A 15,769-nucleotide genomic window follows, 5' to 3' on the forward strand; every position below is an offset into this window, starting at 1 on the left:
AGTATTACACACACATACAGGCAAACAAAACAAAACAAAACAAAAACCTACCATTCACGTATAATAACAAAATAAATAAATCTGAAACAAAAGTTTTAAACTTTATTTTGTGCTTTTTCACTGATTTAAAAAAGTTCAAGAGTTAATTTTATTTTATGTGGATTAGTGTTTTGCCTGTGTGTGTCTGTCGGAGCCCTGGGACTGGGGTTGTAAACATCAGCGAGCTGCCATGTAGGTTCCGGGAACTGAACTCACGGTGTATCTGAGGATGACCTCAAGCTGCTGACCCCTGGCATTAGGTATGTGCCGCATACCTAGTCTCACCCCAATTTCACATCTTACTCCCTCATAAATGATGACTAGAATAATAACCAGTTGAAAAGTGAGATACGGTTTTAACTTACTTTTCTTTAAGTAACAAAATGGGACCAGTGTTTATTTTTCAATCTAACTTATCATATAAGCCATCGTTTCCCTACTGGGAAAGCCATCGTTTTCATATGTAGATTTCATATGTAGAGACACCAGTGACGTGACCTCTGACACTTGAGGCTTTAAAGACTGCAACTTTAAAACACATTTATTAGAATAGATAGAATTATTATTAGAATCAATTTTTGTCCTTAATCATATCTATTTTGCAAGTTCACTGAATTGTTTTTTCTTCTCCATTTTCACTCTTCTGCATAAATTTTGGAATCTTTTGAACTGATACTCCCCAAGCTCTTAGTTGGAAATTTGATTGTGTTAAACATATGGATTGATTTAGGAAGATGCTACAGTATTATTTTTGTCTTCAATTATATGATGTCTCCATTTTTCAAGTGTTTGTGTCTATGAGGAACTTTATAGCTCTCTACAGGGTTTCTGTAATTTTTTATAGTTTCTATGGAATATATTCATTCTCTCTCTCTCTCTCTCTCTCTCTCTCTCTCTCTCTCTCTCTCTCTCTCTCTCTCTTTCCAGGGTCTTTTTTATATCTTTAGCAGGTCTGGAACTCACTATAGACCAAGATGACCTTGAACTCAGAGATTCAATGGCCCCTGCTTCCCTGCGCTGGGTTAAAGACGTGTGCCACCATGCCCAGCATAAGGGGATATTTCATCTCTTGCATCTCTTGTGGCTACTATTTTTATGGGAAAATTTACGATGCTCACTTATTTTTATAAGCATCCCTCTTTATTAAACCATCACTAGTAAATGTATTAGATTTGTTTATTAGATTTATCGCTCATCACTACGGAAATGAATAAGCCAGATCTGTACTTACAAAGGTGCGTGAGTCTCTCAAGCAGAGTGAGTGGAGAAGAAAACGTGTTTGTAGCAGATTACACATTCAGCGTTCTTGGTGGTGGTGGTGGTTTTGAGACAGGATCCTGTACAGCCCAGGCTTTTCTCGAACTCTCTATGAATGACCTCAAACCCTTGAACCTCCTTTCTCTATCTCCCAAGTGCTGAACTTACAGACATGGGTTCCCACATCCAACTATGGGATGCATAGTCTGAAAAGATATCATATATAAACCTTTAAAACACTCAAAATCTATCCAGTGTAGCTTGGAAATCCATTCATATGCAGACAAAGAGTGAGGAGTGTGGCCATCCAGGGCTGTGGCCGATCGGGCTTTTCTTGGGAAGACACAGGGAATGGGGGGAGGGGGGACAAGTGGCTCTTTCCCTAGGGGCTTCTGTGCTGTTCCAGAGTTAGTTTTCTCAGCTGGGTAGTGGATTGTCTCCTTCATGTTCACTTGATCGTTCTTTATGAACTTTGCATATCCTTGCTTAATACATTTTTATTAATGTATTAATAAAACTCAGATTAGAAGATACACTGGTAAGGCATGCTTTTCTAGGGGCAGAAAAGCCAGTCAGGCTGTGCCTCTTCTCTCTGACCTCCCTGACTTTTCTCTAGCTCCAGCATCTCGCTGCCTGAAAACTTCAGAGTAAAAAGGAAACCTGAAGTCCAAGTGTTGAGATCATTTGTGAACTCTTTTGAAATGTGTTTTGTTTTCTTCTTCGTTGTTATATTTCGAGACAGGGTTTCTCTGTAGCTTTGGAGCCTGTCCTGGAAATCACTTTGTAGACCAGGCTGACCTTGAACTCACAGAGATTCTCCTGCCTCTGCCTCCCGAGTGCTGGGATAAAAGGCATGTGCCACCACCACCCAGCTTGATTTTTTTTTCACTTCACTTAATATACATTTTATTCAACATTCAATAGTTGCACATATTTCTGGGGAATTTGGAAAATCTTATCTGAGTTATCTCAGGCCATGACTCCATTTCCTGTGGCTCTGCTGCCACCTGTGCCTTCCTTTGTCCCATCTGCTGATCCTGCCTCAGCCTGTTCTTTGCCCTTTCCTCAAGGCCAGCTGCTGCCACCCCGGCCAGGAGCCACAGTGCATCCCCTCTCTGGCTCTAGGCAGGACAGTGACCAACACACCTTCTCTCCACAGATACAAACACCAGTGTGGGAATGTGATGAGTCACGGGCCCATCCAGAGGCCTTCCCATCGCCAATGTGGTGGATGGACGTGTGATAGTGTTGACTTCTAGAATCAGGGACAAAGGCAGAAGAATTCAGTATAGAACATACCACACACACACACACACACACACACACACACACGGCACCACTCTGTCTTCATTTCTCGCCTTCCTTCAGACAGAAGCCAAAGTGGAGACTGGCCACAGAAAGGGGAGGGCGAGGGTGTCCGAACTGCTTCGACACAAGAGGCAGAGTAGTTGAAGTCAAATTTGTGTAAGCTAAAGCAAATAAAAAGTGCCTTTGTATTGTCCCCTGCACCTGTGGCTTCACCCAGGTGTCACCCGGATTACTGCCTTGGTGGCAGAGTCAGTAGCTAAGGCTGCTGGGGTGCCCTTTGCCATACCACTCCTCCTGCGGTGTCTGGACATCTGCCCCTGGCTTTAGCTCAGCACAGGCTGAAACCCAAGGTCACCACAGATGGATTGAAGGAAGAGGCTGGGCAGGGACTGAGGGGTTGGCACCAAGTAGGACCCATCATCCCACAAGGCCTCACTATGTCCCTAGAGCCAACTCAGCCACTCTTCCTTATATTCAGTGCAAATGACCTTGGACCTCAAGATCAACTAAATTCCACAGGAAATTCCCCAAGTGCTTCCTTCCCCAGGACCATTTATGAGGCTGACATCATCCCAAGTCTGGCTGGGACAAGTCTTATGTGGACAGTTAGAAATGAGCCCACAGGCTGGGCGCTCTCGTCTGAACTGGTACGATGGACTTCTTCACCTGTGACAGGGGCCTTTTCTTGCCAAAGGACTGTGTTCAGGAAAGAACAGAAACAACCTCTGTATACACTGAGGACATGACTGCTCCAAGATATGGTTGAGGGGAAGGTTTTTATTATAGGTATGAGAGAGAGCGCGGCCAGAGGCATCTGGAAGAGTCCAGGGCAGAGGGAGGAAGTAGTACACTGAACGTGACTGGCAGATAGACCAGTCGGTGAGAGAAGAGAGAGGAGAGAAGGAGAGGGGACGATGAAAAGGATGAGGGCAAAGGAGACCAAGAGAAAGGGGACAAGGGAAGAAGACAAAAGAGAGGGCATGGCCAAAATGGCGGAGTTACATGGGAATGGGAAGTTGGGGAAAGGAAGCTCAGGAGATAGAGAAGTTTAGGGTAGGGTCAGGGTGTGAAAAGTGAGAAGAGCCACAGTTGATTTTGATGCCAAGAAAGCCTGGAAGCCAGTGAGCACTTTGGTATGCTTATAGGAAACACAGATAGCCATTGGTCCCAAGTTTCTTTCGGACTTGACGACTTCAGTTGCACACAGATGCACAGAGAAACAATCAAACACAGACAAGCACACAAAACAGATGAGCATATGTACACAAAGAGGCACACAGACATGCAGACAAGCATACAAAAAGGAAGGGCACAGACACACACACACATAGACACACACTTATACACACCGACACACACATAGAGTTGCATAAGACACAAAGACATACATATACACAGACACACATAGAACTATACACAAATACACACAAATGCATATATACACCCCCGTAGATATACACATACTCACATACTCACACAAGCTCACGTACACAGACACAGAGAGATACATGAACAATACATGTTAGGAGTATATAACACACCACCACGCGCATCACCACTTGGTGTCCCTGTCGTATCTTAGACGTACCCTACCAATCTCTATCCTATCCCAGGCTATGTTGGTGCCCAAGCATGGCATGATCCAGCTGGGCAACAAGGAGCAAGTCAAACCCCAAGGCCAACAGAAGAGTACTCAGAGATGCCTGGTGAATGAGAACATAGAGGTGCCAGTGTTACTCTGGGGGTTCTGGACTAACCTAGTCTGAGAGAAACCCAGACACTGGAGCCCACTACTCCTGCTCCCAGCCAGTGCTCTGCCCAGCAGGCCACACTGCCTTTCTAAGCACAAAGGGATACCCACTTGAAGCCCGTAGAGAGCCCCAGCCTCCTCTACTGTGTCATGCCCGGCAGCCTCCTGGACCTGGTTTGAAACTTCCTGCTTACAGGCCTCCCAGGCCTGGCACCATTTGTCCCATTTCTGCCCTGGAGACCATGAGATCTGTTTGAAGAGCTTTGCCTCAGGGGCTTGAGCCAAATAGAAGCATCAGACGTTGACTTTACTCAGGGGACTTGGCTAGAGCCAAGACAAAAGACAGACACCAGAGGAGAAACCTCACCCAGGTCTTTGTACAGTCCATCCAGGCAGCCTGGTCAAATGACCCCAGAGCAGAGCCTGCTAAAAGACTGTCCAATCTTCCTATGGAGTCTGATGAGGCTCTGACTGCAGAGTGGCTTTCAGGGAGACTCAGCAAGGCTATTGGAGGATGCTGGTCTTAGACCAAGAATGAGGGTTATCTGTTGTCCCCTAGGGAGGGGTTGGGCAGGTCTTCTGGCAGGTTAAGTCCACCCCTAGCCAGTGAGACAATACCACCCACACTGAGGGTGGTCATTCTTCCTCTTATACCTCTCTGGAAACATCACAGATAAACCCAGAGGTGTGCCTCCTGGGTGGTTCCAAATCCTGCCAGCTGGACAATGAGGATCACCCATCACAGATACATTTGGACTAATTCTGACTATCCAAATATTGTCTTTTACATTGCTTTCTTGGTTTATTTCTTTATTGATTTGTATGTGCCATTGATTTTTTTCCCTAAATTTTATGTCTATCAGTGGTATTAGAAGCTGTGTGCCAATTCTTGGTGGGTTTTGTTGTTGTTGTTGTTGTACGTTATTATTATTATTTTTGAGACAGGGTTTTCTGTGTAATCCTGACTGTCCTAGAACTAGCTCTTGTAGACCAGGCTGGCCTTGAACTCACAGAGATCCACCTGCCTCTACCTTCCAAGTGCTGGGATTAAAGGCGCCCATGTAAATTTGTTTTATAGAAATATTTAGTAGTTAACCTTAGCTACATATAAGGGTTATAATTTTTTTGGAAAATGTCCTAGTACATTTTTAAGCTTTGCTTCCTTTTGAATTTTCTCCATTATCTCATCCCGATTTTTAAAACAATAGTACCATCAAGAATTTTACAAATGTCTTTTTCAGTTTTTAAGCAATCTCCATCATCAATATTAAGATCAAAGTGCATATTTGTTTGATGCCCAATGTATATTGCATATTCTGGTTTTCATAGCCATCTAAACATTTTCTCCTAAGAAATCTTTTACAAAAGATTATGTTTTAGCTATGCGTACCTGTGGGTCCGTGCACACAAAAACAGTGTGTTAGTTATGTGTGCCTGTGGTTCTGAGCATGTGAATGCAGTGTGTTAGTTATCATTAAAAACATTGATCAAACCCAATCACTCCACTCCAAAGTGTGTAACCGAGTAAACCAAAGCTTAGACTTGCATAAAAACTTGCGCACAGATTTATATAATAGCTTTATTCTTAATTGCCAAACATTAGAAACAACTTTGCCCTTCAACTGATTGGTAAATAAACTGGAGTATTTGTAGTTGAGTACTACATAGCAATGAAAAAGAATGGGTACGTTATACATGGTAATAACAATATATTTCGAAAACCTAGGCAGAAGAAGCCGGCACAGAAGAGCAAACTGTGAGTGAGCCCACTTATGTGAGACTCTGGGAAGGTTGCATTCAGCCCACAATGACAAGAAGCAGATGAGTGATGACTGACTTTGCTGCAATCTGAACACAGATGTTGCAGGGCTCTCTCTGACTAGGTCAGGGAGGGCCAGAGGCAAAGTGAGGACATAAATAACAGCTAACATCCTCCCGCCCCTCCCTCCTCCAAATCTTTTCCCTTCTGCAGATCCCACTCCAGAGCCCTGGTGTGCAGGCCCAGACTGGCAGCCAGAGGCTTTGAGACAAAAGACGTCCTAGAAACCAATGTGTCTGCAGAACTAGGCCAGAGGCCATGCCCTACAAAGTAGAAGAAAAAGTTTTGATGACCTTTGGCAAACCATGAACCACCTCATGGGGCCACACTGGCTGGTGAAGGAGGCATCCCTTTCTATTCACCTAGGCCACACAGAACTGATGGCCGCCTGTCCTACTATAGAACCTGCTATCTCTATTTCTTTTTATTTATATAAGCTTGTAAGTGTGCATAGTGTGTGCATATATGTGTAGGTACATTTGCCTATGCTTGCATGTGTTTTAGCTGGCTTTGAATATCTTCATCATTTTCCACTCTTTTTTGGATAAAGTGTCCTAGTATGTAGTTCTAACTTATAGAACTCACTGTGTAGACCTGGATGACCTTAAACTCACAGAGCTCTTCTTGCCTCTTCCTCCCAAGAGTATGGGTGCTAGCCCACCTGGCTAGCCCACCTTATTTTTTTAGACAGGATCTCTCACTGAACCTGGAACATGCTATTTTGGCTAGCCTGGCTCCATCCCACAGTGTTGAAATTACAGGGACATCCCGCCACATCTGGCTTCCACTGGCTCCATCCCACAGTGCTGGGATTACAGGGACACCCCGCCACATCTGGCTTCCATTGGCTCCATCCCACAGTGCTGGGATTACAGGGACACCTCATCACATTTGACTTCAAAACTGCTCATTCTTAAACACTATCTGTTCAAAAAACCCTGCCAGGAGTCACACTGCCAACACCAGGGGGATCCTGACTCTTTTTATCCCTAGCTGAGTCTTTACTGTCCTCTCCGGACCTTGCCTTTGCTGATGCTGTCTTGCCTGATAATGCCCTCCCTCACTGACCCACTGAAGGGGCTGCTACTCTTCCTTCAAGGGCGAGGTCACGTGCTTCCCCCTCTGGGCACCCCCTCCTGCCCCATTGGTCAAGCTCTCTGAGACCTCATTCGAACTCCTCATAGACAGCTCAATTTCCATGTCACTTCAGTCTCAGCCTTGGTGCAGGGATGATGTCCCTGTGTCAGGATGTCCTGGCGTGATGAATCACACCACTCAACAGCTGTCTATCACAAAGAGGTGGTGGATTAGTTCATTTTCACACTGCTGTGACAAAATTCCTGACAAAGGTGACTTAAGGAAGGGTTTGTGTGGCTCATGGTTTGAGGGCACAGCTCCTCATATTGGGGACGGTGTGGCAGCAGGATCGTGAGGCTGCTGGTCACAGTGTTCCCACAGTCTGGGTGCAGAGACAAGCAAGTGTTGGAGCTCAGTTCCCTTTCTCTGTTTTATTAAAGTCTGGGAGCCCAACCCATAGAATAGTGCTGTTCACACTCAGGGTCCTCCATCCTCAGTTAAACCTCTCTGGGCAACCCTCACAGACATGTCCAGAGGTGTGTCATCTAGGTGGCTCCAAAAGCAGTCAAGCTGAAAAAAAAAAATTGACCACCATAACCAGCCATGTGCCTACTAAGCTCTTTGTGTTACCCAATCTTATGAGGGAGTTCTATGTGTGTCCTTCAATTTGCAGATGGAGAAACTTGACAGTAGGTAGTCAGGCCCAGTCAAGTTTGTGTGGCTTGTATGTGACAGAAGCCAGATCTTTCACCACGACACAGTGACAAGGCTGCCCTCACCATGGAGACAGCGATGGAGTAGATGCAAGGTACAATCTTGCCTCATGAGCAAGAGAGTCAAGAGCAGAAAAACGTAAAGCCAATTATTATCCAATTGAGACAAGAGGTGACAAGTTTTATTAGCAGGGACTTCATGAGATTGAGAAATGTTGGTTCGCGGCCACAAGCTCTCTGCAGGGTGTTGAGAAGGCCTCTACTGCCTTATAAACACAAGGAGGCGGGAAAATGTTTGCGAGCCGCACACATTGTTGAAGCTAAGAAAATAAGTCTTGGGAGAAGGCTGAGGGTGGAGGGGTGGGAGTAAACCAACAAGGGTGAGGAAATAGTTCAAGTCCAGGAACTCGGGTTAAGCTGGGCGTGGCAGCTCATGTCTTCAATCTCAGGGCTTCTTCAGGAAGATAAGAGATAAGAGAATCTCTGGAAACCCCAGGGCCATCTAACCTGGTGCTTGCAGCACAGCAGGGAATGAGAGACAGCCTCCAAAACAAGTCTGAAAGCAAAGAACAACTTCTGAAGTTGCCCTCTGACCTCCACACCTGTGGCACCTGCACACCCATGCTCAGAAGAAAACACATGCACACACACATGCAGAAGAACATACATATACTCAGAAGAGAACACACAGACTCTACACATACAGAGACACAGATACACACATATACACACATAATTTCAAACAAAGAAAAATTTAGGAAGCTGGGCATAGTAGTGCATGTCTTTAATCCCAGAATTTGGGAGGCAGAGAATCTCTGTGAGTTCGAGCCAACCTGGTCTATGTAGTGAGTTTCAGGAGAGCTGGCCACCATGTCTGGCTCAACACCTTAACTTCGATGACTGACATTTTCAGATACCTCATGACCTGAAGAGATGATCATACTTTGTTTTACTTTACATTGTGAGAATTGTCCTAGTTCCAAGCCAAAATACATTTAGAGTTTTACTATTGCCAAAGTTTTGTGATCCCCCACCCACATACAGTGTCCCTAGAAGGGGCTGCAGCCCACAGTTTAAGAAGTTTTACAGCAAGTGTCCTCAAGCACATCTTCATTTTTTTCTTTTTAAAATATTTTATCAAACTTATTTTCTTTGGTGTGGGATTGTTTTGTGTGTGTGTGTGTGTGTGTGTGTGTGTGTGTGTGTGTATGTACACGCAGAGTTAGAAGAAGGCATCAGAGCCCTGGGAACTGGAGTTACAAATGGGTTTGAAGAACTGTGGGAGTGCTGGGAACTGAACCTAGGTCTTCTGTGAGAACAAGAAGTACTCTTTTACTTATTTATAAATTGTTTATTTTATTTTATTTGCATTGGTGTTTTGCCTACATGTATGTCTTGTGAAGGTGTCAGATCTTGGAGTTACAGACAGTTGTTAGCTGCCATGTGGGTGCTGGGAATTGAACCCAGATCCTCTGGAAGAGCAATCAGTGCTCTTAAATGCTGAGCCATCTCTCCAGCCCCTATTTTTGCTTTTTGTAACACTGGAGACTAGATTCAGGGTTATAGATAAGACCATGAGGTACGTATCTCTATGGCCTATAAGAGGTTCCCTGGGGCGTAAGTTGGAACCAACATTGTTCTACCAGTGTTCACTTTGACTGACAGTCCCAGGTCAACTATGGTGTATCAGTTTCGTCTTCCATAGGGAACACAATGATATCTCCCCATTGCCACCAACACTGGCCATCACTTAGCTGTCTCACGGTTTTCCAATTCAATAGCTGTTGTGACTTCACTTTTCTTTGTTTTCCTCGTGTATCGATCTTCTCTTCCAAGTCTCATCCCTTTAACACAGCATTTAGGTGAGGGTGCTCTGTTACTTCACTCTGCCTAGGAAGTCACGTCTGCCTGTACCATCTAGTAAACTGTTGATTTCTTCCTTATTGATTTTCAGATCGAGTACCCATGATTTTGAGGGTCTCCTCCAGTGCCTGCTCACTTTTTAGTTTCTCCTTCTGAATGTGACAGGTTCAAGTCTTTGATTATTTTTATGTTGACATCTTTTTTTAAAGATATATTTTTATTTGTGGGGGGGGGTTGGATGTGGTGTGTGTACATGTGACTTGTGTGGGTGTCCTCAGAGGTCGTAAGGTGGTGACAGATCCCTGCTGAAGTTGTGAACTGCCCAAGGCATTGAGAAAAGCAAGTGCTTTACTACGAGATCCCCCGCTTCATTGTGGTCATCCTTTTCTTGTGAATTATTTCTTTGTTTATTAAATATTAATCATCTGGTGATTTGCAAATGCATGGCAAGTGAATTTGGTTGATTAGCTTTTTCTACAACATGGAAATGTTTAACCCTTTTCTTCTTTGTTGTTTGTTTTTTGAGTCTCAAGTAGTCCAAGCTAGCCTTGAGTTTCATCTGTCTCTAAGGATGACCCTGAACTTCTGATCCTCCTGCCTCTACCTTCCAAATGATAAGATTATAATGTTTAGTACCATGCCTAGCTTACATTTTATTCAGTCTAATTTTATTCAGTCTAAGTTAGAAATGTTTTTACTTTATAGTTAATTGTTTCAAAATGTTTGTTTAAAAATTCTTCTTAGCGGTTAAGAGCATTGCCTGCTCTTCCAAAGGTCCTGAGTTCAATTCCCAGCAACCACATGGTGGCTCACAACCATCTGTAATGAGGTCTGGTACCCTCTTCTGGCCTGCAGGCATACACACAGACAGAATATTGTATACATAATAAATAAATAAATATTTTAAAAAATTCTTCTTCAGGGTCCAGGGATGTATGTTTCACTGGTCAAATGCATACTTAATATGTATGAGGCCCATTATTCAATTCCCAGCACCAGAGAAAGGAAGTAAGAAAAAAAATCCTTTTCTGTTGTTAGAACACATGCACTGTCTTCTATTTGTTTGATATTTGATGTTGGCCCATCTTTTTATTTTTTTTAAGGCTTGTTTTATTTTAATGACTGATCCACCTGAGGCCACAGGCAGCCCACTATGTATAGACTCGAGGGAAGCTCTATTTCTTGGTCTCTTCCTCCTTGCACAGAGTCTTGATGATCTCCTTCTTGGCCTGGAGGCGCTCCTCCCGGAGCTTTCTTGCTTCCTTGGTCTTAGACCTGCGAGCCTCAGCCTGGTCATCCAGGAGCTTCTTGCGGGCCTTGTCTGCCTTCAGCTTGTGGATGTGCTCCATGAGAATCCACTTGTTTTTGAAGACATTCCCTTTGACCTTCAGGTAAAGGCTGTGATACACATGGCGGTCAATCTTGGATTCACGGTATCTCCTGAGGAGGCGGCGCAGGATCCGCATTCTTCTTATCCAGGTCACCTTCTCGGGCATTCGGGCATTGGCAGTACCCTTCCGCTTTCCTATGCCCATATGCCTGCCCTTCCACCGAGCCAAAGTGTTTTTCCGGCATGAAGCCCAGGAATGGACAGTCACAGGCTTCCGGATGATCAGCCCATCTTTGATCAGCTTCCATATCTGCTGATGGGAGTTGGCATTGGCAATTTCATTGGTCTCCTTGGGGGTCCAACCAGACCTTCTTTTTACCACAGCGCAGGACACTAGAGGCAAGCCTCTTCTGTAGTCTGAGCATACTCATGGCTGCGGACGCAGTAGCGAAAGGAAAGAGCTTGGCCCATCTTTTTATCTAGCATTAAGTGAAGTACTCTTATTTTATTTCCGTGTAGTCCACCATGTTTATATATCTGTTGGAAAGTTTGTGTTTTCCTTGTTGATCTGCATCGCCAAGTCTCTGTGTATATGTGTGTGCATGTATGCATGCATGTGTGTATTTGTGCTTGTAAGCTGCCTGATATGGGTGCTGGGAACCAAACTTGGGTTCTCTGCAAGAATAGTACATCTTCTTAACCACTGAGCCATTCCTCTAGTCCTGTAATGACATTTTATTAGATATTAAGTTCTCTTAAATTACAAAGGTTTTGCTAGACCTGGTGGAACATGTCTTTAATACCAGTACTTGGGAGACAGGACAGGGGGATCTCTGTGAGTTTGAAACCAACCTGATCTACATAGAGAGTTCTAAGACAGTCAAGGCTAAATATAGAGACCTTGTCTCAAAAAACAAAACCAAAGGACAAAGGTTTTCTCCAGTCCTTTTATTTTGTTTCCATTGATCCGATTCTTGGTTCAGCAACATGCTGTTTGTATTAGTGTGGCTTTGTAACGTTAGTGTCAGCAGAACAAGGCTCTCCTCTCCACATTAGCATTTAAAGATGTTTATTGGGAAGAGGAAATGGGAGATGGATGCCAGAGGTGGACCTGCACTGACAGTATCTTTTTCTTTGCTGAAGTTTTTCTTTTCCACCCATCAAGTCAATTTCCCTATTTGCTTCTAGATTTTGTACCTTTTTTTTTTTTTTTTGGTAAGATTCTTCTCACTTCAATATTATAAGAATACATTTTAAACCATCTATAGGTTTAATGGTCAGCTAGTTCTCCTCTCTGGGATTTATTTTTGTGTCATTATGAAGTTGGGCTCCAACTTTCCACCAAACAGTGAATAACCCCTCCCCATAATGAATAGTCTATCTTTTCACTACGGATGCAAAATGTGTCTTTTAGTGTGCGGTAAACTTCCAAATGCTCCCGGGCTCGGCTTCCTTTATGGAAGGTGCTGGACCTCAGAGGTTGCCTTCAAGGATGGGAGATAGCAGATACATTTGAAAAAGAGAGAGGCTGACCATCAGTCCCCGAGCTTCAGCCTGGGGTGCAGCTAACATCATATAAGATGGGAAGGCAGGGACAGACACCTGAAGCCACATGAGGAGCAAAGGTGAGGATCGTTTGGTTGAGGTGGAGCAGGGCCAAGTGTGCTACTAAGAAGAACATATAGAAATACACTTGTCCATAGAGGGTCCCCAGCCCAAGAGGCTTCTTGTGAGAGGCAACTCTTGGCCAACCCATCCATGGGAGTAGAGAACAGACCCTGGGGACTCAGCTGAGAACAGTGGCCCTCACCTGGCATGCTGGGACCACTAAGGAGATCTGAGGCTTTCTGATCACTGGAAAGTGGGCTGGAAAGGAGTGGGATCCCTTCATCTGTTCCCAGCATCACCTCTATAGAGGGAGACTATAGGAGAAGGAGCAGCTGGGGGACCTACCTGGCCTGGAGTGGTTGTTGTGCCTCACAGCAGAGTCCTAGGTTGGGTCTCCAGAGCTGGTTCGGAGCCTCTTTGGGTGAGAGTTGGGGTCAGACAGACTTCACTCTGTCACAGGGTCGTAAGTGGCGATTCTTGGCACTGCGTTCCTAACACTCACCTGAGTTCACTTCTGCCTTCTCCAGAGACTATAAAGGGACAACTGATCTTTTAATTTAACTCCACCTTGACCCCTCCCCTCTATGGTGGCTCCTGGTCTCCTTCCAGAACCTTCCTGGGTAGTCAGCTCGGAACTTGGCACACAGCAGGCAACAAATATTCTTACGCATCTATCCACTGAGTCCATGAAGTGGGAGGTTGGTTGTAGACTTCACCTAGGTCAGAAGTGCCAGGAAGAGCATAGAGGAAGAAGCTGCCACCACAGCTCCCCTTGGTCTCTGTTGAGCTGATTTACTCCAACTAAAAGTAAAGGCTCTGCTCTTGAGGCTCTGGTAGATGATGAGGACATTGCCAGAATGGATGCAGTGGCTGGGGTGTGCTTGGGGACGGGACCTATAAATGGGCTTCTGTAGCCAGAAGAGGACCAAATGCTAAGCCATGAGAAATGTCTTGGAGAGGTGGGTTGGCCCTCAGCAGACCTTACTGGAAAAGATGGAGGGGCAGAGGAAATGGAGTAGGGGAGACTCCCTTGCTTTGCAGACTGGGTTGTACTGTGGTCAGGTCACCACAGAACCTCCTGACCCACCACCTACTGACATGGCCTCTATTTTCTGACGTCTCAGACTATTTTCTTCTCCTAAGTGGTTCCTACATCGCTTCCCAATCACTCCTCTGCTTCAACATCAAGCAACCTTTCCTTCTGAAACTCCAACTTCTATCATATTGTTCTCCTGCTCAGAAACAACTGGTGGCTATCGCCTAGAGAATATGTCTAAATGGAAAACACAGCCTTTGAGAGGCCGCTCCAAGGCCACGGTTTATAGAATGCTGTCGTCCTACAACTCAGAACCAGCTTGGGGGGGGGGCAGGGAAGGAGATGCCAGGTCCTACTCTCCAGGTTTGTCCTTCTAGCTTCCACATCCTCCCATGTCCCCATCTCTTCCGCCCTCCTATAGGAGATAATATGTGGGAGATACCACATAACTCATGTACATCATTTGCATAACTAAACCTACCCTGCCCCGTTCCTTCTGTTCCTGCCTCCTGGGGTGCCTTTCCCTCCCATCAGAGCTGTTGAAATCCTAGTCTCTAAGGCCCACATCAGAGGTCATCTCCTCCACGAAGCCTTCTCGGAACTATGCTGTCCCTCCCTAGCTAGAACCCATCTTCCGGCCCTGTGTCCTTCCGCCAGTTGGTAGTTTACACCACAGCTGAGAACCACGGAGTTTCCCAAACATGAAGGATTTATGTTGATTCTTCTAGGGACCCCTGCCGGCCTAAGGAAATCTGGACCTTAGAACTGCTCAGGGGTTAGAAGTATTTGGCTCTCCAGCTGGACTGTGGAACTTTTAAGCCTGGGATTTCTCTGTTTAGCATCATGTATACAGTAGGAGCTCACTAAGTGCATAAAGTTAGTTGAATTTGTGAAATCAATTGAAGGGTGTGGGCATCGCATTTGTGTTAGTGACAGTGAGTTGATGGCAAGAGAAGTTTCAAAGCCACCAAGCTAAATAAAGGTCCTATCCTCTCTGGAGAGTCAGGCAACCCAAACAACACCGCCGACCACCCTCCTTCCATGTGTTCCTGTGTTCAGGTCTCACCTGTATGTCATTCCAAAATACATCCTATCTGTGGGCCAGAAAAGCCGGTTGTTAAGCCTCCGGCAAGAACCCAGACAGGAAACTCCCAGTATGAATTCAAGCAAACCAGAGGTGAGCCAACACAGGCAGAGATAAGAATCATCGAGGCGGGGCAGAGCATCTTCCGCACTGTGTAGTGAAGACTTGAGGGGTTGGTGCTCTCTCCTCCCAGGCTGCCCAGAAGGCTGGTAGAGGCTGAGGCCCTGGACCCTCTTCTCACGTGACTGGGGCAAGTGTTTTTTTTCTTCATCCTCTACCATAAGAACCTGAATTTTGGCCCTTATAACTTGAGAAGTCTCTGCCCACAACTCCCAGGAAAAACATGCCATGGTCCTGAGGTAAAGCATCTATTTGCTCCCAGAGGAGCAGCTACGCATCCATCTGCATGAACTGGAGGGACAAGGCTTTCCTACTTCTTGGCAGAAACAAGCCAAAGCCCAGAATGTTCTTGCACCCATAACTCGGTCATTCTGAGCAATTGGGGCTGCAGACTGCTGATCCCAGTGACCAGAGCCTTGGCTGGATTCTGCATTTTCAAGATCTGCAGACCTGTGTGGTTCCTTTGGACCTGAGACCTAAGCCCAGGCAGCACATCTGTCTACTCGCCTTAACCCCTCCCTGAGCCATCGCAGCCACTGCCCAGGGCCGGCCAGGAGGGTGGAGCTCTGAGTCAGAGTATAAGTTCCCGATCTTACCATCCAGCTGGAGAGCCGCCACGATGCTTCAGAACCAGATGCCTGCTTGGGTTTCCCACTCCCTGTCAGACCCATGCCAAGCAGAAGATGGCAGGTCCTTGGCCTCCTGTGCCTTGAAGGTGAGAGTACGGTGGTGGTGGTGGAGAGGGAGGCTCTGCCAAAGGCAGAT

The 15,769-nt window shown here is 45.6% G+C and overlaps 1 protein-coding gene and 1 pseudogene across 1 annotated transcript in view; one reads left to right on the plus strand and one right to left on the minus strand.

The window, feature by feature from the left end:
• Positions 1 to 11,001: 11,001 nt before the first annotated feature.
• Positions 11,002 to 11,587, minus strand: LOC126496838 (60S ribosomal protein L19-like; annotated as a pseudogene).
• A 4,036-nt stretch (positions 11,588 to 15,623) lies between these two features.
• Pla2g4e (phospholipase A2 group IVE) overlaps positions 15,624 to 15,769 on the plus strand; it is a 38,913-nt gene continuing 38,767 nt past the window's right edge. The window contains exon 1 of the mRNA XM_050134478.1: positions 15,624 to 15,719. Coding sequence (XP_049990435.1) covers positions 15,624 to 15,719 — 96 coding nt within the window. The remainder of the gene's footprint in view (positions 15,720 to 15,769) is intronic.

This window comes from Alexandromys fortis, unplaced genomic scaffold (assembly GCF_014885135.2).
Source record: "Alexandromys fortis isolate MF-2015 unplaced genomic scaffold, M_Fortis_MF-2015_v1.1 scaffold_6, whole genome shotgun sequence".
Classification (NCBI taxonomy): Eukaryota; Metazoa; Chordata; class Mammalia; order Rodentia; family Cricetidae; genus Alexandromys; species Alexandromys fortis.